At 49.4% G+C, this 22,103-nt stretch overlaps 1 protein-coding gene across 1 annotated transcript in view; it reads left to right on the top strand.

Moving 5' to 3' along the window:
• The window catches only part of Vps15 (vacuolar protein sorting 15), a 49,943-nt gene extending 28,439 nt beyond the window's left edge, over positions 1-21,504 (top strand). The window contains exons 27-34 of the mRNA XM_075889289.1: positions 12,539-12,669; positions 15,329-15,413; positions 16,224-16,321; positions 16,435-16,539; positions 17,928-18,053; positions 19,209-19,366; positions 19,989-20,173; positions 20,942-21,504. Of these exons, the coding sequence (XP_075745404.1) occupies positions 12,539-12,669; positions 15,329-15,413; positions 16,224-16,321; positions 16,435-16,539; positions 17,928-18,053; positions 19,209-19,366; positions 19,989-20,173; positions 20,942-21,152 (1,099 nt within the window). The 3' untranslated portion in view covers positions 21,153-21,504. The remainder of the gene's footprint in view (positions 1-12,538; positions 12,670-15,328; positions 15,414-16,223; positions 16,322-16,434; positions 16,540-17,927; positions 18,054-19,208; positions 19,367-19,988; positions 20,174-20,941) is intronic.
• Positions 21,505-22,103: the final 599 nt, after the last annotated feature.

Here is a 22,103-nt window from a genome sequence, read left to right as displayed (position 1 = left end):
GTGCCGGTGTAATTTCCCCAATTCGTGGGAGTTATGGATCACCACGGTGCCGCACTCGCAGAACCGCGTCCCTGCGGGCACTGGAAGGCAAGCCCCGTTAGCCCTCCGGTCCGCGTCCTCTACCGTGCGCCCCTGAAAAGGGCGATACAGGTGCGCTGGGGCGACCCCAACTCGGGCCCTTTCCTGCCGGCGCCAGGGCCTCGAGGAGACGTAAGACACCGGAGGGTCGCCTCCATCCTGGCTGGTCCAGGTTGCCACGTCTCGGTGGTTGCGGCCGTGAGGCGATGCGGTCGGCTCGCCGCGTTGGGACCCTGGTCTCGTTCCCTGTGAACCGGCGGGTCGTGATGGTGACGGCGAAGCCGAGAGTTGGTGACCAGGCGGCAGCGCGCGCGGACCCCCTCGGTGGCGGCGGCTCGAGTGGCTCTGCCTCGGCGTTCGCGGCCGGGCCGCAGTGGGGTAGGGCTGCCATGTGGACGTTGGTGGGGGTGGGGGCTGGCCGTAAGGAGGTGGTCTCCTCTCCTTGCTGTTCCGGCGGTGCTGTTCCCAATGGCGCTCCATCTGTTCGGTGAGAGTGATACAGATAAAGAACGACAGGTTAACAATCGCACATGTGTTGCGCGCTAACCCTTGCACCCCGCGTCGAACATATCAAACGCGGCCTACCGTGCATAGTTGCCTCCGACTGTTACGCAGGAAGTAGCGCGGTTCTGGGCTCCTGACCCGGTGTCGAACCATCTCACCCGCCGCGCGCGGCTTGGAGGGGGACTGACCGTAGTCCTCATGCGCCTCCCGTGCTATGTAGCGTTTCAAGTCACATACATGCACCGGTCCGCCGCTCGGTTTGCCTTTCATGTTCGCGAGTCGATAAACGAGCGAAGAAACTTTCTCTCGCACTCGGTACGGCCCGGACCATTTCGGTGCCAGCGAGGCAGCAAACTGTTTGCTAGCATTACTGAGAACATGATGGCGCCGCATCACCAGATCGCCCACTTCGTAGTGTACGTTCCTACGCGTGCGGTCATACTGCGCCTTCTGCTGTGCCCTAGCAGTGCTGAGATTATGTCGAGCTTTATGTAAAGCTTCCGCTAGCTTCTCGCGCAGCTGCGTTGCGTATTCAGCGCGTGCTGATGTCGCCACTGGCACTCCACTGCGGTCCGCGAGTACGGTCTCCATCGGATTCGGCAGTTCTCTCCCCAAGTTCAGAGAAGAAGGCGCATACCCAGTCGATCGGTTTACGGTCGATCGTAATGCAAAACCGATCTCTGGAAGATAGGTATCCCAGTCCTTATGTCTTTCAGAGAACGCGACAAGCATGTGCTTGATGTTGCGATTGACTCGCTCCGTGGGGTTCGACTGAGCATGGTAGGTGGTTGTTTTCTTGTGCTTAATGCCCAACGCGGCGCACGTGTCAACAAACACCTTCGCAGTGAAATAAGACGCGTTGTCTGTAATCAACTGCTCGGGGAACCCGAACCTGGTAAAAACCTCCATCAACTTCTCTAAAATCACTCGAGCCGTCAGCTTCCTAAGGGGAAAAAGTTCTACCCATTTAGTGAAGTGATCCGTGATCACCAGCAAGAACTTATTTCTGCTAGGAGTTGAGGGGTACGGGCCCATTACGTCACACGCTGCGATTTGCCAGGGAGTCTGACTGTTAATCGGTTGCATGAGGCCGGGCGGACGTCCTCCTCGCGGCTTGACGCTTTGGCACACACGACATGAACGGGCGTAGCGAATCACATCCCGCTTCATACCTGGCCAGGTAGCGAGGCGACACAACTTAGCGTAAGTCTTAGGGCCGCTCGCATGCCCACCAATGCACGAGTCATGAAAGTAGCGAAGAAGCGCTCCTCTCAACGCGCGCGGTATCACGACTTTAAATGACTCACTTGTGTCATCGTCGGATGGAATGTACCTCAGCAGGACGCCGTCAGAATCTAGCAGATATGAATCCAGCGCGCTCACAGCACTACCAGCTGTTGCCGAGCGCTCCGCACCGACAGCAATACCAGCTGCCCCCTTGTGCGCGGTGGCCTCACTACCACCCGGCTCCCGGAGCCCGTCGAACACCTTTCGACAAAATGGATCTTTCTGCTGAGCTTCTAACAGCTCCCTTCTGCTGAAAACAATCCCTGCGCTAACGACAGCCTCTACGTGGTTCACGCTCTTAGCTCGAACTAACGTTTGCTCCGCTGTTTGCGTTAGCGCGAGTGTCTCGCTCTCAGTTCGTTCCGAATTAGTCGCGTGACTTGCCTCGTGTCGAACTGGAGCACGCGATAGTGCGTCGGCCGCGGCATTGTTCTTACCCTTGCGGTAGCGGACGGTGAAGTCATAACGCTGCAGCAACAATGCCCAACGCGCCAATCGGCCACTTGGTTCGTTCAAACGCCTCAACCACGTGAGCGCCATGTGGTCCGTTTCAATCACAAACGCAACTCCGTCTATGTAAAAGTCAAACTTACGGAGAGCAAAAACTATCGCCAGACACTCTTTCTCGGTTACTGAGTAGTTCCTCTCCGCCGGTGTCAACGTACGGCTCGCGAACGCAATCGGTCGGAGGGAACCTCCATGCTCCTGAAGCAAAATTGCTCCTAAGCCCAGGTCGCTTGCATCGGTGTGAATAACAAACTCCCTGTTCAAATCGGGTAGCTGCAGCTGAGCCGTGTTGGCCAGCAACTTCGTGAGGCGACGCAGTGCGGCCTCTTGCTCTTGGCTCCAAGCCCAACGCTCACCATTCCTCAAGAGCTTCGTTAAAGGCGCCTGCACTGCCGCGCAATCTGGAATGAATTGGCGATAAAAATTCACCATCCCCAAAAAGCGCCTCAGCTCACCGACATTGTTCGGCGATGGATAGCTCACTATCGCTTCAAGCTTACCCTTATCCGGCAAAATGCGACCCTCGTCAAGCGTAAATCCCAATAATGTTATTCGGGTCGCCGCTATCTGAGCTTTGTTTGGGTTCAAAGTGATGCCCGCAGACCTCAGCCGTTCTAGAACGTCTCTCAAGTGGCGCACGTGCTCTTCGAACGTTTTCGAGTAAACCACTATGTCGTCTAGATATGCGAGTGCGTGCTGCCACTTTGCATCTCCCAAAACACGGTCCATTAGCCTCTGATACGTAGCGGGAGCGCCCACCAAGCCAAACGACATTCTCCTGAATTGGAAAAGTCCTCTGTGGCACGTGAAAGCTGACTTCTCTTTATCCCGCTCGTCCATCTCAACCTGAAAATATCCGCGGCTAGCATCGAGCGTTGTGAAGTACTTCGCCCCGCCTAGATTGGATACTAACGATGAAATGGAGGGAAGAGGATACGCGTCCTTCTTCGTAATTTCATTCAGCCTGCGGTAGTCTACACAAAGGCGATACGTATCATCTTTCTTTGGAACTAGAACTACCGGGAAACCCCATGGGCTGTTTGACCTCTCAACTACGCCTGTTTCGATGAGTTCGTCCAAGGCGGCGTCTAGTGCTTTCCGCTTAGCTAAGCTGATTGGTCGGGGATTGCATTTCCAAGGGCGTGCATCACCCGTGTCAATTCTATGCTTAACCAGCGTAGTGCGGCCGGGACAGTCAGTAAACATCGCGTCATATTCGTACAACAGCGACGACAGCTGCGCTCGTTCCCCCTCTAGTAGGCTCTGTGCCTGTACCAAAAGCGGGTGCACTGCCCTTTCCTGCAGCGCAGCACATTGCTCCGGCGGGGCGTTTACTCGCTTTCTCGGCGCGCTTTCCTCCTCGCGTACTCGCGCCTCTCCCTGCGATTGGCATGCTTTTGTCAATGCGGAGGCCTTCGAGAAAAGCTTCAGCGCGTCTCCGTCGCGCTCTCGGTAACCACCGTTTGCAATGTCAATGACAATACCCGACTTAGCGAGGAAGTCTCGACCCAGGATTAGAGACATTGACAGCCCTGGAAGATGCACGAAACGTTGTCGCCTCACGCGTCTGTCCCAGCGGATCACTAGCCTAGCCGCGCCGCTCGATTGTGCTGTGCCCGTAGCTAGACGGAAGATGGTGTTGCTTTGCCTCAAGCGGATGTTGTTCTCGCGGAGATGGTGCAACACATCGTCACCGAATAAAGAAGCGCTTGCCCCAGTATCCAAAAGTGCTACGAACTTTTTCCGAGCTATCGTTAACTCGATTAGCGGCGCGGGCGAGTCTACGGCATCACCTGCGCGACAGACCGACGGTGCAAGTGATCCGAACGCATCGGTAGGATTACTAATCGCCGCGCGGGGTCCCATGTGAATCACCGGCGGCGCCGTCCGTTTCCCGAACCGCGCGTTTGCTCCTGACCCGGCGTGCGGTCGCATTCGCGAGCGATGTGCCCTGGCGCGCCGCACCGATAGCAAGGACCGCGGACACCACGCCGGTTCGCTCGTAACTCGCCTCGATCAGGTGGTCCTCGCTCTGGATTGCGCCGCTCGTTAGGCCTCGCGTCAACCACGTGCTCCTGCCTTGGAATGTCACGCGCAGGGGCGGCGTGTGCCGTACGGAGCGCGTAAGCGTAGGGGTCTAAAGCGCGGTTTGACAGCTCCCAACCGCGTGACACGTGCTCATCAGCGTACGATGCTGATGCGTTACCCCTAAACGCTTCTGAAGTCACTGCGCCGCCGTTCCATGCACAGCGAGGCTCGATTGACTGCGCGGCGGGCGGAGGGGGGCGATACGAACGCGCTGCGAGGATGTCCCCTTGTATGCGCTTCGCCTCGGTGGCGAGCTCTTCGAGGTCTGCGAACCTGCATCCCCTGAAGTGCGCCGCGAAAGTCGGGTGCGCCTGTCGGGTAACACGCTCGACCTTTTCCGCGTTGGTGGCGTGAGGGTTCGCGAGACGATACAATTCGTCCATCGCCCGTACGTATTCCAGCAAGGATTCGTCCGGATGCTGGGTGCGCAGCTCCAACTCCCTCCGCAAACGCCACTCATAATTAGCCGGTAGGAATTCGCCGCGAAAGCTTTCGCGGAACTCTTCTACCGTACGGGCGCGATGTCCGGTTAGTCGGAACCACCGAGCCGCTTGCTCCGTGAGCGACACCGGGACCACGCGCTCGAGAAGTTCGGCATCAGAAAGACCCGTCGCCTGCTGATAATGGAGCAACCGGTCGAGATACTCGTTGGCGCTCTTGCAGTCGTGGTAACCCGTGTAGGTCGGAACGTCTACCTTGACACGTGGTCGCACATTTTGCACGGGGGCCTGCGCTGTGTTCTGCAGGGCGCTCGCGAGGCTTTGCATAACTGACAGCGCATTCTGTAAGAGTACCTCGCTCGAGGGCAAACTGTTGCCCGAAGACTCGCCTATAGTTGAGGCGCGTGTCGTAACTTGTGGCGGCGCCTCTCTGTTCGCGTCGCGAGATGCCGGAGCGCCATGCGGGCCGCTCTCCGTCGTAGGCCTACTCTCTGCTAACGCGGTCTCTGCACCCTCCTGATCATCCCGCGTGAAACGACCAAGCTCTACGCTGTCGGAAAGTCCTAACAGTACCCCCGCGTTAGCCAAAGGATCGCCACTCTGCGACGCGACATCCGACAACATTGACAAATCTTGGAATTCCGACATGCCTATTATCCTACGTGTGGAAGAGCGCCCTGGCACTTGCTCGCGTCCACAGAACTAGCCGCGTTGCCAAATTCGTTACGTTGGGCGCCAGATGTTGAGGGACCGTCCTATGTACGGCTGACGCAGAAGCCTATAGCTAATGTTTCAGCCGCACACAGTCGTTCCGTGCACGGTTAACGTCCCCCAACCGTAGCTTGCCTCATTGCAGCTACTACTACGGGTTCGGGCGAATAAGGCAACTGGCCAGATCAACAACAAACACTTTATTGCTAAGCGTTAGCAATCGCGCGTCACTGTCGCGGGGAGATACTACAGATAACAAAGGTGTTGACGCTTACACCTCGGTCGTGGACGTCCTCGGCTCGCAGGAGGGGTTGCGGGTTCGTCCTCCTGGGATGGTCGCTGGTGTCAGAGCGGATGTCACAGGCTGTGATCATGTCGACCCCTCCCCCGATGCAAGCGTTATGGACGGCTGCAATCACAGGCTTCGTACAACCTCGGTCGTGGACGTCCTCGGCTCGCAGGAGGGGTTGCGGGTTCGTCCTCCTGGGATGGTCGCTGGTGTCAGAGAGCGAGCGCCCGTTTGCCCGCTCGTTTTGTTCCCCGACCCGATTTCCCTTTCCCTGACGAGAATGGTACCTTTCCTCGCTGAGGGAGAGGGGAACCTGTTCCTGGCGCCGGGAAAGGGGGGGGAATCGCACGCGCCGGCCGTGGGGGAAGGGGTCCCCGCAACCAGGCGCGTGCGCTGCCCTAAGAGGGAAAGGGAGGCTGGGCGCACCTGCTCCCCACAAGCTCGATCGCTTCCTTGACAATCTCGAGGAAACGCTCGAGATTTTCTCAAGTGAAGGAATCGTTTAAGTGAAGGGCAGTTTGTGAATGGGAAAACGTCACTCAAGGAGCGTTTCGAGTGAAGGGTCGAGTCGAGGAGCGTTTGTGAATACGGGGGTTAGTTCTGAATGTTGAATCAGTTTCTCTATGATGTAATTTTTTTTGTGTCAAAATCTCCCACTTGGAGATTCGTGCCCAACATGAGCAATGTTGGGCACATATGCGTGCGACATGAACAGTTCTTCTGCCTGGTCTGCTTAACACACAGTGTAGTATTATGTTACGGGGAATAAAGTATACACTGGCGAGCAAATGCGTACTGGCGAATATACTGTCGGGCAAATGTGTACAACGCTGCTGGAGTCCGAGCACGTTCGCATTCAGCACTTCGTCGTCGTCATTCTCAGGCATCTACTTAGCCCGTGACATTACCAGCCGGCGGCAGAAGCACCGTCCCGGAGCGATCAATTCTCGAGGCGTGAGTAGTATGGTTTAAGCCGTGAGACGTGCACTATATCGGTCAGGACTGAAGCTGGTACTGACGTGGTATGGAGTGGAGCTATCTCATAGGTCACGCTGGTGACCTAAGTATGACGCGGTAGGGGCCAACGTAACGGGACATCAGTTTTTCGCAGAGACCAACACGACGTGATGGTAACCACAGCAAGGCGAGCGACCCCGGGGAGTACTGTACGTCACGGTGCCGGCGATCGTAAGCACTCTTTTGGTTAAGCTGCGAGGCACATAAATGATCCCGGGCCACTCGGCGGGCGATGTCAGCTCGGGCCAGGGCATCACGAGCATAAGCAGTCGATGAGGGGGCGTCAGATTGGAGCATGGTGTCCATGGGCAAAGGCGGGTCATAACCAAGCAGTAGGTAAAAAGGTGAAAATCCACCTGTATCATGACGTGAACTGTTGTATGCGAAGGTAACGAAAGGTAAGTGAATGTCCCAATCTTTGTGATCCTTGGAGACGTACATCGCTAACATATTCGTCAGAGTACGGTTGAGGCGTTCCGTGAGGTTGTTGGTTTGCGTAGTCGGTAGCAATAGCAATCCACTTATTACCGGTCGCCGACACGGGAAAAGGTCCTAGAAGATCGAGGCCGACTCGGAAAAATGGCTCATCTGGTACTTCAATGGGCTGGAGGGTACCAGCAGGTCCCAGAGCAGGTGTCTTGCGGCGCTGGCAGAGGTTGCATGCCGCAACGTACTGTCGCACAGAACGGTAGAGGCCAGGCCAAAAGAATTGGCGGCGAATGCGGTCATACGTGCATGACACCCCTAGGTGTCCAGCGGAGGGGGCATCATGGAGCTGGGCCAAAACGTCTGAGCGAAGATGCACAGGAACAACGAGTAAAAGCTCAGCACCATCAGGGCGGGCGTTGTAGCAGTGCAAGATGTCGTTGTGAAGAACGAACAGTTGTAAGGAGTGGTCAGGGTGGGGAGAGTGCAGACCATTGATGATAGCACGCAAAGAGGGGTCGCGGCGTTGTTCAGCAGCTATGTCGGTGAAGTCGGTAATTGAAAGAACGAGGGCCTCTTGTCCACCTTCCATCGTGTCAGGGGGATCGACTGGGTAACGGGACAAGCAGTCGGCATCCTTGTGAAGTTGTCCGGATTTATAGGATACGGAAAAAGTGTACTCTTGTAAGTGCAGCGCCCAGCGACCAAGGCGTCCCGTAGGGTTCTTGAGTGAGGAGAGCCAGCAAAGCGCATGGTGGTCCGTAATAACTGAGAATGGTCGGCCATACAGGTATGGTCGGAATTTCGCAATGGCCCAGACGAGAGCTAAGCATTCGCGTTCTGTCATGGAATAATTTTGTTCCGAGCGCGACAACAGTCGGCTTGCATACGCGACGACGCGGTGCACGCCTTGTTGCCGCTGCGCCAGCACTGCACCTATGCCGTGGCCACTGGCGTCAGTACGAAGCTCCATGGCGGCAGATGGGTCGAAGTGTGCTAGGACTGGTGGATTGGTGAGAATGTCAACGAGCGACGAGAAGGCGTTTGCTTGCTGTTGGCCCCAGGTGAATGCGACATCCGTTTTGAGGAGGCAGGTTAGAGGACGGGCTACTTCAGCAAACTTCTCGACAAAACTCGACTTCTCGCTGTATAATACCACGCTCCGGGGCAGACACACGGTAGGGTCGTCGGCGAATGGGTCGAGCACCACCGGTGTCGATGCTATGGGTTACCACGGATGTCTGGCCCAAATTACGGTCGCCGAAGTCAAAGATGTCCTGATAAGAAGCAAGCACACGGCAGAAAGCAGAGACTTGTTCAGAGGTGAGCTTGTCAGATAGCATTGGCTTGAAAAGGTCGGAACAGGAACGTGACGAGAGCGACGTTGATGAAAAATCGGGTGGCAAATCGGTGGTTAGGGCGGAAACTGTGTGGTCGACCAGTGGTGTCAGATGCGCAAGTGACATGCCGCGAGGAATAACTTGGGCTGAGAAGCCAAGATTGAGGACGGGAAATGAAGTTCGGTTGTCCTTAACGGTAACCACCGTGTTGGGGAGTGCTACATTACGTGTCATGGCCACGTCAGAAATTGGGGCAGCAACATAATCACCATCGGGTACTGGAGGATATGGCGAGAGTTGGACTTGGACTGCGGCTTGCGGCGGAAGTCTGAGGAAATCGACAGAGCGTAGATGAGGTGGGCTGGTTGAGACGGTCTCTGAGAAGGATGGTAGTTCGAGCCAAAGAAGACCTTTGGAACAGTCAATGAGCGCAGCGTGTGAAGTCAGAAAGTCGAGTCCAAGGATGAGGTCATGAGCGCAATTTTCCAGTACAGTGAACAGAACTGAAGTTTGATGCTCAGAAATCGTTAATCGCGCAGTGCACATTCCAAGCACAGCAGGAGTACTCCCATCCGCTGTATGAACGGTAGGTGCAATCGCAGGCGTCAGAACTTGCGGCGGCGGAGATCTGAGCTCATCACAGATATTTGTGCACCGGTATCAATAAGAGCAGTTACAGGTAAACCATCAACGAGAATTGTAAGAAGGTTGCACCGCTGGTCGGGACTAATCAGAGGATTTGCAGTCCGAGTCGTGTATGCAGCGTCACCTCCGGGGGCTGCACCGGCTAGTTTTCCGAGCGACGGTCGTAGGGAGACCGAGAACGGCGGGGTTGGGGCGAGCGGGACTGACGACGCACAGGCGATGGCGAGCGGCTGGTCCGACGTTCTGGATTATGCTCTGCACCTGTCTCAGCACGGTAGGACGGGGCATAAGGTGCACATTCCGAGCGAGGACCCCAATCATAGAAGCTCGGTCGAGGTGATGAGGTCCAATGGCTGCGGCAATGGCAAGCGATGTGTCCTATCCGATGGCACGTGAAACATATGGGCTGATCATCATGAGTGCGCCATTCAGCTGGGTTACGTCGTGGCGCGAACGTGCGGTTCGGAGTGGCAGCCGCAACGACTGGAGCCGAGCTGGAAGTAGCAGGGGCATTTTGATGAGGTGGCAAAATGCCCATATTCGCGATCTCTTGGCGAACCACGGCCTGTATCATCGAAACAGTATCGAGGTTGTGTCCTGGCGCGCTGACGCTAGACATAGCGGGTGCCATAGCCTCGAGTTCCCGACGGACTATTCTGGTGACGTTTTCCGGCGCTGGTGGTTGATGTAGTGTGGGCAAATCTTCGCAAGAGAACGTAGCCGCCGTGTTGGGAAGGCGGTCAAATCGGTGAACTATGCGCCTACTTTTTGCCTGTTCGAAGCGACGACATGCTTCGATGACCGACTCCACCGTCGAGCAGTCCTTGCACTGGAGAAAATTGAAGGCGTCATCGGCAATTCTTTTCAGGATGTGTCTGACTTTGTCCTCGTCGAGCATGTCCTTGTCGACCTTGCGGCACAAAGCCAACACGTCCTGGATGTACGCGATGTACGGCTCTGTGGATGTCTGGGCACGAGTCGCAAGCTCTTTCTTTGCGGCCACTTGACGTCCGATGGGTTTCCCGAATAGATAGCGCAATTTCTGCTTACAGACGTCCCAGCTAGTCAACTCTTCTTGATGTGTCTCGTACCAGAGTTTTGCCGTGCCATGCAAGTAGATGATGTTCGCCAACATAAGCCTCGGATCCCAATGGTTGCTGCTGCTGACGCGCTCGTATAGAACCAGCCAGTCATCGACGTCTATGCCACTTGTGCCGTTGAATGGGCCTGGGTCACGAGGTTGCACCACAATGATCGGTCGCGGGGCTGACGGATCTTGTTGACATTGAGTAGCCTGGTCAGTCATCGTGGTAGTTGCAATGTGCCGTCCGCTGCGAAGATCCAGCTCGTTGGGCTGTACAGCGAGTGGTACCCCGCACCTTCCACCAATGATGTTACGGGGAATAAAGTATACACTGGGGAGCAAGTGCGTACTGGCGAATATACTGTCGAGCAAATGTGTACAACGCTGCTGCAGTCCGAGCACGTTCACATTCAGCACTTCGTCGTCATCATCCTCAGGCATCTACTTAGCCCGTGACAATATGAGCACAAAGCACTGCCAAGACAGAGCCAAATATGTTGAGAGCAATGGGATGCTTTGTACCTTCTATATAAAATTTAAAAAAAGTGTTGTTAATACTTTTATGAACTTGCATTTTGATTAGGCTTGTGCGAATAGAGAGTTTTTGGTTCGAAGCGAATAGTAATTTCGATCGGATAATTTCGAATCGAATTCGAATGGTATGTTTGACATGTAAAAAAAGGGAAATATTTATCATGACAAAACTAACCTACACAATATTTTTTTAAAATTGAAACAGGGTCTCTATGCAAATGTCATATATCTTTTCGTCCAAAGGAAGTCAAAACAACCTTGAGTAGTAGTTTTGGTAGGATGCGAGTGATAACCTGTGAGATACTTAATGTTTTAGAATTTATTATACCAGGATTATATAAGCTGTCATAATAAGCTTAATAAAATGAAGAACTGATTTGAGGGTAACATGTTCCTTTAAAGGGGCCCTGCAACACTTTTTCAAGTAGCCATGGAGCCAGTAAACATGCTTGTTACCTCACAAATTTACTGCAGCAAAGTTTCTAGAATTCGTCCAGTATGAGCAGAGATCAAAAAATTGGCACACGCTGCAATTTCATTCTCTCTTCTCGTCTTGACGAAATAGCTGGAAGCTAAGCAGGGAGGAATGGCACGGCGAAAGAAAATACTCTACACGCACCTCATGACCTTGAGCACCTCTTTTTTTTTTTCCTTCGAATATGCGGCATTTCAGTGTGATTGCACACATACTCGTGGACAAGCGGCGGTCCCGTTAACGATAAGCGCACCATGCTGAAATCAGCCAATGCCTATGACCAGAGCCATATATTTCTTCTAGGCTGTGACAAGTGATTTTGAGCCACTTTCTGAGGAAAGAAAGCAGTTTTAGCTTTGAAATTTTACTGTGAATTACAGGCCATGTACTGCGCTACAATATTTGCCTCGTGTGTTTTCGGTAGCCTCGACTACCGTTCGGCAGCATTTTCTGACCATGTTCAATTATTGTTGCAAGGCCCCTTTAATTTGAAGGAAGGCTTCACGACAAAGCAAATGTTCTTTAAGTAGGTGCTTTCACTGTTTAGCACTCCTACATTGCAATAAAACTACCTCTACAGGCAGTGACCTTTGAATTAATATACATTTATTCGTTCATTGTGAATACTTCGGAAATATCAATAATTTAAGTTCGAATTGAAGCGAATTCGAATACTCAACTATTCGTTTGAATATTCGAAGCATTTGAATATTCGCACAAGCCTAGTTTTGATGGCTAATTTACGAATATATGGCACTATCTTCATAACTACAACTTTTTCTGTTTATTGCAAGCATGTTGACTGTTTGCATCACTTAGCATGTGGGCTGTTCTCGCTCAATAATGCCTTTAATTCCAATGGAGGGGCTGGTATAAAGTGTAGAGCATGCTAATATTAATTAAGCGAACTTTCGTGAAAGAAGCATCTCTCTGACAGTGCAACTGAAAATAGCTGCACCGAAAATGATGTAAAGGTAAGCGATGTAGAGAACGCTGCAACAGATGCCGCGAGGTGTCGTTTGTTCCTGCCGCTCGTTGATGATAATGATGGTGGTGGCGACGCTCTGTCGCCTCAGTTACTGATGTTGCGATTCCACATTCGCCTGAACACAGGCTGCAGGTGATCCCGAATACGAGCCTGTTTGCCACATGCTCGGCCGATGGTCTGGTCAAGATATGGGACTGGGGCCGCATGGAGAAGAAGGCCATCGCTAACCGGTCTCGCCAGACTTACGCCAGGATGGGTGAGTGGTGCTTCCGCAGTCTTGAGCACGCTGCATCGAATGCGAACCGTCTTAAAGAAAAATAGAAACTTCAGCAAGTTTGTGAGAAAAAAAGTGCCGCTAGTCGGCAGAAAGACGCTATAGAATGAAGCAGTCTTTGTCACACCTATTTTAGTGTTAGGACATGAATTTAATTCGTTGACTTAAGCTGGCAGACTGCATGCAGCAAAACGTTTAGTATGTGGTTTTTCAAAATGTTTACAAAACTGCTCTTAAACCAGTTTTGTTTAGAGCTACTGATAACTATGGGCCAAGTTCTAAACTGGGCTAGCAGTTCTAAATTTAATGTCTCTGCAGAAAAAAACCTTTGTGCGCAGCCCATCACATAAAAAAAAGTGGTTTCAGTGCAGCATTCTTCGATATTATACCAGCAACATTTAAGCACTCGTCTTGAAGCATGCCATTTCAGCATTTAACCAGCATAACAGTATGCTAAAATGTTTAAGAGTGCACATACTTTTTGGAATTTCATGTCTGTGTGCAGAGCTTGGCTGGAAATGTCTATTATTGTTTTGAAATATCTTAATTCTCGTGGCATCCCTGCCTCATGATGTTGGCACATCTGTTGTGCATTCATGCTGTCATAGTGCTCATGATGAAACTTGCAGCACACTGGAAGGGACATGGTTGAAAATAAAAGAAGACTGTATAGTGCGCTTTGTCCTAGCTTTACTTTCTTTGTCCGTTTCCTTCACAGTGACCTGCAAGCTTATCACCACCAAGCTCATTATTACATCCTTTCTTGTCATAGTGTCCTGGCCATTGCTAGTTTTATTGCAATAGCAATTATATCGACACTCTCGGCTGGATCTCGCCGCCGGCATCGGCGTGGGCGTCGATACCATGCACCGTATATGTACACGTATTTAAATATATGAAAACGCAAGAAAGAAAAGAATTCATAAAAAATACTCCAGTACACGGAATAAAACGTGCGACATCCGCGTCAAGAATGCGACGCGTTAACCACTGAGCCACCGAGGGGTACCTCCTGCGACATTAAAACGGCCAGCTATTTATATCTACCACTTATTGCTGTTGACGGGCATCTCGGGGGAGAACTATCGTGTTTACAGCATTATGTATTTGCAAGATGGCGCAATGAGCGTGCGGCGGCTCTAATCTGTCACGCATACTTTGGCCCGTGTAGAGGAGGAGAGTAGACGATTTCTCGCGCACCCTTATCTCTCCGTGGCAAGGACCATACGTCTTAAGGGCTGGCATTGGGCTTGCACTGGAACGATTCTGTTGTAGTTACCAAGTGCACAAAGGTCACTGCAATCGTTGCACAGCCTCTGTTTGCGAATAGGGTGCACTTTTCAGACACTGCAAAGTAACAACTGGGACGCTTATTCGCGTTCATCTGTGACTGTGAGCACGTTTTGTGCGTCATTTGTGCATGAGAAATGTGGGGCACGTTTTTATTGGCTTGCCATTCTGCGCGTGCCCTTCCAATCTGTTGCTATCGCGTTCATTGCTTTGCCTTTGTGGCAAATCTGTGACTTTTCTTATTACATAAAAGTCACAGTTTCGGCATATGGCCGACTCAATGAACGTGATAGCAACACGTCGGGCTGTTATACAAAGTAAGCATAGGAGATTTAGGACTTGTACGCAATGTAGTGAACATGGTCAATTCTGCTTGAATTGGCGGTAATGCAGTGACCACAATATATAAACAGATGTTGTGAATAGTTGACTGCGTGACGTCTGACAGGAGGCGGAGTCCAAGTTTGGCATCGAGAAACTCGACAGGCCACTGGTTTTCACTCCGAAGTACATTAGCGTTGATGTCTCCAGTGACTATCACCGGCACATCTTGTAGGCACACTGCACGGAAGTTGTGCAGCAAGAAGTTGATGACATCAGTTCGCAACGTTCCTGGTGAAATCTACACTGTCGTGACGATAAAGCCATGCAATGTTTTAATGGCGCAAGCGTCACCACAACTCATCTGGGGCAGCGAGTTGAGTTAGTTTGTCTGAAGTGATGGCGGCGATACGCATTTCGGCGAGGACTGAATTCACTGGCATGACAGGGCCAGCAACTTCTCAAAAAGTCCTGTACTTGATGCGAGCAATTTTGCCTGTTGCTTCAGAGTGAAAGTGGAGCCAGAGACATTTTGGAATGCCCCTTTCATCCAACTGTATGTGCTTCAGTGAACTCACCCCTCCATTGATCAAGTCGTCGGACAAGTTAATGTTTATGGAAAGTGTATTTGGCTTGTCTAAACAAAGTACATGCTTTCTTTCAGTATGTTTCTTTTAAGTCCATTGACAGTAAGCCAGTGGCAAATGATGTATATAGATAGCTCGCTTTTAATGTGATGGACAGTACAAGTGGCGTGGTCTACTTGGTTAATGCAGCATGCTGAAAAGTTACGGCTCACTTGGTTCGAATGTGCAGTGGCTGCCTTGGAATCTTTTCTTCTGATTTATTTTTCTTTGTGCCTTTTGTAGATATATACATACTTATACATATCCGGGACATAACGGCGGCGGCGAAAATCGGCCGATAGTGCAATAAAATTGTTGGCAACTTTCGATGCTACTCTGTCAGAATATTTTCTGTATCTGTGTATTCTGAAGTTGTTAATGGAACTCTTTATACTTTCTTCCAGATGGACAGGTTACATGCATGACAGTGTGCCAAAGCATGCAGTCCTTGGCTGTTGCCTCAGATGCAGGCACAATTCAAGTGTTTAGGTCAGTGCAAAGCATTTAAAGTCCTGTAACATTATCTTCATTGCTAGTCTTGTGGATCTGCGTTCATCTTCGAGGCAAAAGCTGCTTACTGAATGCCCAATCCTCACCAGTTTCACTTCTTGCTATACACTGGCAGTGCATATTGCGTAGACAATGCAGTGAATAGAGCCCCGCCACGCTGGTCTAGTGGCTAAGATACTCGGCTGCTGACCCGCAGGTGGTGGGATCGAATCCCGGCTGCGGCGGCTGCATTTCCGATGGAGGCGGAAATGCTGTAGGCCCATGTGCTCAGACTTGGGTGCACGTTAAAGAACCCCAGGTGGTAGAAATTTCCAGAGCCTTTCAATGCGGCGTTTTTCATAATTATATGGTGGTTTCGGGACGTTAAACCTCACATATCAATCAATCAATGCAGTGAATAGTGCTGGCGTAGTTGAGTTGTGAATGCATTGCACACTTAAGTACCAGCTTTCTTGTGAAGCGTTCAAGAACAGATAAGGCCGCTTGAACTAGCCACCTGGAGGTGCTAGGCTCCGAGGCATGGATAACTGACACAGTCCCATAAACCAGAGAGAGCGTCAGGTGAACTTATGAAATTGAGAAAGTGTTCTAGTACCATGCTCTGAGACTTAGCTGCATTGTTTTCGCTGGGCATTTCCATGTAATTATGAAAAGCAGGAACCGAGACTTCGAGGCTCTTGTCTCATCTTTGTGCAGATGTGTGAAAAATTCGTGAAGTAATGCGTGATTTGCTGAAAATTTTTCATGTGCTGAACATTCCGGCCTTAATGCGTCCTTGCTCCATTGCAGAGTGGAGGTCAACAGCAATAAGACAAGCCCACTGAAGACCCGCTCCTTAGACCCACATGAGGATGGCTGTGTTGTGGACCTGCAGCATTTTGACACAGGTGTGTACACCTTAGGCGGGAGAGCTATCACCATAGATCAAACTGAATTATAACATGACTCGATGGTCTTTCTTAAAAGTTGTATATAAACATTGTTCACTTCTTTCTCGCAGGATTGCAATCTGTGCTTGTCTATGCCACAGTGTATGGCTCGATCATAGGTTGGGATCTGCGGTCACCTAGCACGGCATGGTGCTTTGAAAACAACCCTAGGCATGGTATGTATGCTTGAGTTTGTTGTTATCTACTTGATTGTTATCCCCTGCACTTAAAGGAGTCCTACAGGGCTTTTTGAGCGTGGTGAAAAAATGTTGCCGATTAGTAGAAGAGACTCCCAACAACACGCGAGCCAAATATCATAGCGCAGCACGCGTCCTGTAATTCACAATTAATGATCAAAGTCAGCTAAAAATTGCTTTCTCTTCTCTCGACAAATCACAGAAGACGCTCAAAAATCACCCGTAAGAAGCCCATCTATCAGCCATTGGCTGATTTGAACATGGCGCACTTGGTCGTTACAGAAATCGCTGCGGGAGGCCGTGACTTGCCTGTGCGTGTGCGCGGGATTACACTGAAAAGCCGCACATTCAAAGAAAAAAGAAAGAAAAAGTGCTCAAGGTCACTAGGTGTGCGTGTCGTTTTTCTTTGCGCTTGCCATCCTTCCCTGCTTAGCTGCCAACGCTTTCGTCGGGGCGAGAGAAGAGAGAATACAATTGCGGCATGCGACAAATCTTTGCTACTCCACTCGCACTGGACGGATTCTTAAAATTTTTGCGATGTTGAATTTATGAGGCAATAAGCTCTTCCAGTGAATTCGTTCCATGGTTACTTGAAAAAGTGTTTCAGTTACAGTGGGAATGCCCCTGCAAATAAGCAAATTAGCTCTATTGTTAGCTCCCAAAACAATATAACCAAGCATAATATTTGAATCAGCTTTTTTTTAGTTGCTGGTACAGCTTCTTCATATGTATATGATCAAGCACAATATTAATGTAGATTTTTTTTTTTAATTTTAAGTATGTGCAGACTTTATACCTATGATATTCCTTATTTTACACAGTAGAATCTGTGTCAATTGAACTTGAAGGCAATGGCAAAATATTTTTCAGTCAACGGGACATTCATTTACGGATAAAGAAGTATTGGAGTGCTGCAGTCGAATATAAAACCAGCTATTTTAGAGGCAGTTGTTCTGTTTATGAAGGCTCTATTGTATTTGTACAGATGACCCTTAGCCTTCCATTGTTATAATCTGACTAGTCAAACCAAATTTATGTGTTTCTCGACTGTAGTTAAGATTATGTTTTATAAATATTCTGTACAACTGCATACAGCTGGGGTAAGCTCTAACCAATATTCTTTGAAGGCAAGATGGATGTGCTCACGGAATTACTCTGCTAGGGGGCAAACATGCATGCCAGTACATCAGCCATGAGTATGTTTTACGCTGTTGCTTTTGGAAAGTCTCTGCTAGGGCTAGGAACACTGCCCTCTACTGTAAGATTGTCCACGATCCTGTGGGAGATGCAGAGTTCTATGAACACAAAACCAGTAACAGCAAAACAATGATCACTGTTTCCTTTTTTTTTTCTCTCTCTTCTCACAGGCGTGATTACGTCTTTTTGCATTGACCCTCAGCACAACTGGCTCGCGTGTGGTACCTCCGAGGGAAAGCTCATTTGCTGGGACATGCGATTCCAGCTGCCCAGCACCACTGTCAGCCACCCTGCTGGCAAGTTTTAATTATTATTAATCCCGATAGTCACTAGTGCTAGCAGATGCATAGTTTTGCACTTTCAGCACAGAACTGCGACGGCAATATCTCTAATTTCCACTGCTTGGGTTGATTCTGCAAGGGAGCAAGGCGTTATTTATTTATTGTCTTTGCGGAATGTTTTGTACCACGATAGCTTGGTAGCATTACAAAAAATTTTCGAAAAACTGCATATTGAAAAATTATGGCAATTTATAAAGCAGTTTACTGCATGTGCCTGTAGGTCTAAAAAATGCATTTCATGCAAAAGCAACGATTTTTCTTTGTTCTGGAGTTCACTTTGTAAAAGCAAATGAAAGGGCAATATAAATGTCCCATCACACACCACAGTTTAACATTTCCTTCAAATGCAGCAAATATCAAAATTTATATTAACTAATGCACTTCAGTATTTCATGCATATATTTATTAGAATTGGAAAGGCAGTGCTTTTTTCTAAGAGTACTGTGCCTCTTCGTATAAGTAGCCTAGAGTAGCTTTAAAGAGGTCACTAAAAGGTCGCTCCTAAAACGCTAAAGCGGGACCATTGGCATCCACATGTGCTAATTAGGTGACATCAGTGTAAGTAGAGTAGACCTGCGTGGACACTTTGCCTATCGAGGAACGCGTAACTCCACAGTACTTACGAGTGCGCGCAATTGGGACACCCATTGGCGTCTTTGCCATACACAATACGCGCTAATTTGAACTCTGCAGCTGACGTCATATTAAGCAGCAGCAGCGTTATTGTGGGACGCAGATCCCGTATGGCAGAAGTGCTGATGAGCATACTTTGCGCACGCTCGGAGATGTCATAGAGTTCCGAATCCCTCGATAGGCAAAGCGTCCATGCAGGCCTACTCGGGCTGATGTCACCTAATTAGTGCATGTGGCTGTCGATGGTGCTGCATTGTCGTTTAAAAGCAATTTTTTTACGGCTTCTTGAACTCTTTTTGTTAGAGTGCCTCACATACATACAAGAGTACATTAAGAATCCCATGTCCTCTTTTGAGCAGTTTATGTTGTAAATGCTTCAGCTTGTTTATGAAACGCTAGGTCAATGCTCATCTTAATGTGTATGTGGGGTTGTATTGTTTAGTGCCGTCATACAAGTGTCATGGTTCATTTTGACAGGTGCTCGTGTTCGTCGGGTAAGCATCGACCCGTTGTACCAGTCCTGTGTCTGGGCTGCCGTCGAGGGCAACAACGAGGTCTCACTTTGGGACCTGGAGACGCAGGCTCGGCTGCGCACACTTTGGGCAAGCATGTCTCCACCACTCAGTGAAAAACAGGTGCGTTCATGAAAAAAAAAAAGAAAAGAAAAGGCCCAAAGGCTCTCTTGAAAGTGCATGTACTTTCTGATGCAGCAATTCAGCGGCTTTGGATCTACAGATACACTGCTCATTATGAGTTTGCAGATTAAGAATACTGGCTGCAGCTTTCACATTACAATGGGTGTGGTGCACAAGAAGACCTGTGCACCTGGTATTTAAAACTTCAGTGTGACTAAAACGACGACATGAAAAAAACACTTAGCTACCCATTTCAAGGTGTAACTGTTCACTTTGATTCATGTTTTTGTTAAAAATTTGAGGCGTTTTCAGTTAACCTGCATCTTATACAGTCTGCAAATTGAATAGGAACATATAAATCCCCTAAATTATATTTTCCCTTTTGAAAATCTTTGATTGCCATGCAAACATCTTAGTTAAATCACTAGTGCCAAGCTCTAGTGATAGGACACGAAAGTTTATGCTGAAGTCCTTGCCTCAGAATTGCAATCTGTGCTTGTCTATGCCAGCGTGTATGGCTCGTTCGTAGGTTGGGATCTTGCGTGCGTACAGTGAATCATTGCTCCACTTTGTTAGCACTACAGAGCATGGCAATAAGGTGTGCTTGTCTTTTGTGGTCCAGGCATCCTCATCTGCACCTGTGAACTCTGTGTACAGCATGTACATCAGTCCCCTTGAATGTGGGCCGTTTATGCTGACAGCTGGCTCGGACATGCGAATCCGCCTCTGGGACATCAACAACCCACTGGCATCGCACGTCGTGGCAGGTTCGGCCACGGATACCTTGACGCCATCCTTCAGCTACAAGTACGTCCCAGTACCTTGTATGGCTGCCGTCGAACCACTTTTGTTGGTTATTGGCTTTGCAAATCTCGCCAAGTTTTGCAACCTTGATTTTGGCTATTCTATGCTACTTGCCTGCTGGATCACCCACAGTGCTTAACCCTTAGGCGCCTGGTTTAAATTAGATATACTAATGGAACAGTGCAAAATGTTGGGGCATTAATATTCTATTTATGTCTATGAATATAATGACATATTTTGCCAGAAGGTTAGCAGTTGTAGTAGAAAATACACTTGCATTAATAATTTTGTTGAAGTGCATCACATGTTTAGCTGAATATTTTCTCTCCAGCTTTTCTCCGTGCATAGCAGTCTATAGTAGTACGTAGTATATGTGCGGCACTTCAATGTTCCTTCAAAAACTAAGAAATTTGGAAAGGGCTCACTTAGAAAATGCACTCTCCCACACAACGGAGTTTGCCATGTCATTGTTGTCACTATGTAGCTGTGTAATGAGAATGCCACCTTATTTATGTGGCATTCTCATTATAATAATATAGCGAGTGCCATTTTTGAGAGAGGAAATAGAAGCAAGCCGGATGATTATTGTGTGACGGATTGATGCCCAAATATTCCGTTTTTTCTCTTTTGAAAATGCTGTCTCGTAGTTCGTAGTTACAGTCAAAAATGGGGCACGTGTTCTGGTGCAAGCACTGCCAAGTGCTGAAGTTCAACCTGCGGCCGCCCAACAGAGCATATCTGCTGAGTGATTGCACCAATCTGTCTTTCCAGGTCGAGTCTCATAGACGGGACAAAAGTGATCCAGGAGGTGCACAGCAGTCGTCCGAGAAAGGATCAGCCCAGCTCGGAGCAACCCAAGCGTTATCCCGAACAGCCACCGACCGGCCACAATGACTGCATCAGCGACATCGGCATTGTACAGACGAGCCAAACGTTCATAGTATCCGCATCCAAGAACGGCGTTGTCAAAGTGTGGAAGTGACTGCACTGCGTGCATTAGGCAGAGAGGCAACCTTCCTTCCGTCTTGTGTGTGCAAAGCTTGTGTGTGAATGGAGCTGTCACAGCATCATAGTGCAGGGGAGGTTCCATGTGCTGGGTTGTGGTAGTAAGTTGCTCTGGTGTGCTTTAAGTTATTCACTGTTTGCTGCGGAAGCACACTTGTTCATTCGAGACTGTTGAGCGCACCTCGCTTGTAACGGCAAGGCATGTAATGACCTGGGTTTCAGAGACCTCTCATGTCTCAAGGCAAGTGTGTGTTGAACAGACATAATATCCGTGATACCCGTGTGTGTAGGGCGAATTGAATGACATGAGTAGATTCCCAAGGATTCAACCACAATGTCACTTGTGAGCTGCTACGTTGACTAGTTTTTTTTTTTTTTGCCAAAGCAAAAGTCTGCACATTGCTGTACAAGTGCTGAGCATATTGCTCGTATTAGCCAACATATATGTATATCTAGACACAAAATGCTTTTCGTAAGCTAAAATTCATGCATGAAACACTCCTATTGATATTTAGAAATGTTGCATTTGTAACTGAGCAGCAATCAATTTTGAAAGCCGTGATTGCTGTCGCCACATTGACGACAGCATGCATTGTCATGCCATTCATTTAGGTTATATGCGCACATGAGAGCAGTTGATACGATAGGCAATGAATGCTATTATTGTCAGAGTGCATGTGATACAGGGGTAGTAAATGAAAAACTTGGAGAGTGTTTGCAGTTATGAATGATATCTACAAACCACAACTGTGTACATACGTATAAACTTTATTTTACAGTTTGAAAACTAGAACTCTGTACATTTTATTTTAAACTGAACTGCCTTGAAAGTATTACTGTTAATGAAAAGAGCATCTCAGCCCAAAAACAAATGTTATTTAAAGCATGAATGGTTACTTTCTGTATGTTTGAACCTGCCTGTGAAGTC

This window comes from Rhipicephalus microplus, chromosome 3 (assembly GCF_043290135.1).
Source record: "Rhipicephalus microplus isolate Deutch F79 chromosome 3, USDA_Rmic, whole genome shotgun sequence".
Taxonomy (NCBI): domain Eukaryota; kingdom Metazoa; phylum Arthropoda; class Arachnida; order Ixodida; family Ixodidae; genus Rhipicephalus; species Rhipicephalus microplus.
The sequence above is the reverse complement of the archived record's forward strand: the minus strand, read 5'-3'. Positions and strand labels throughout refer to the sequence as shown.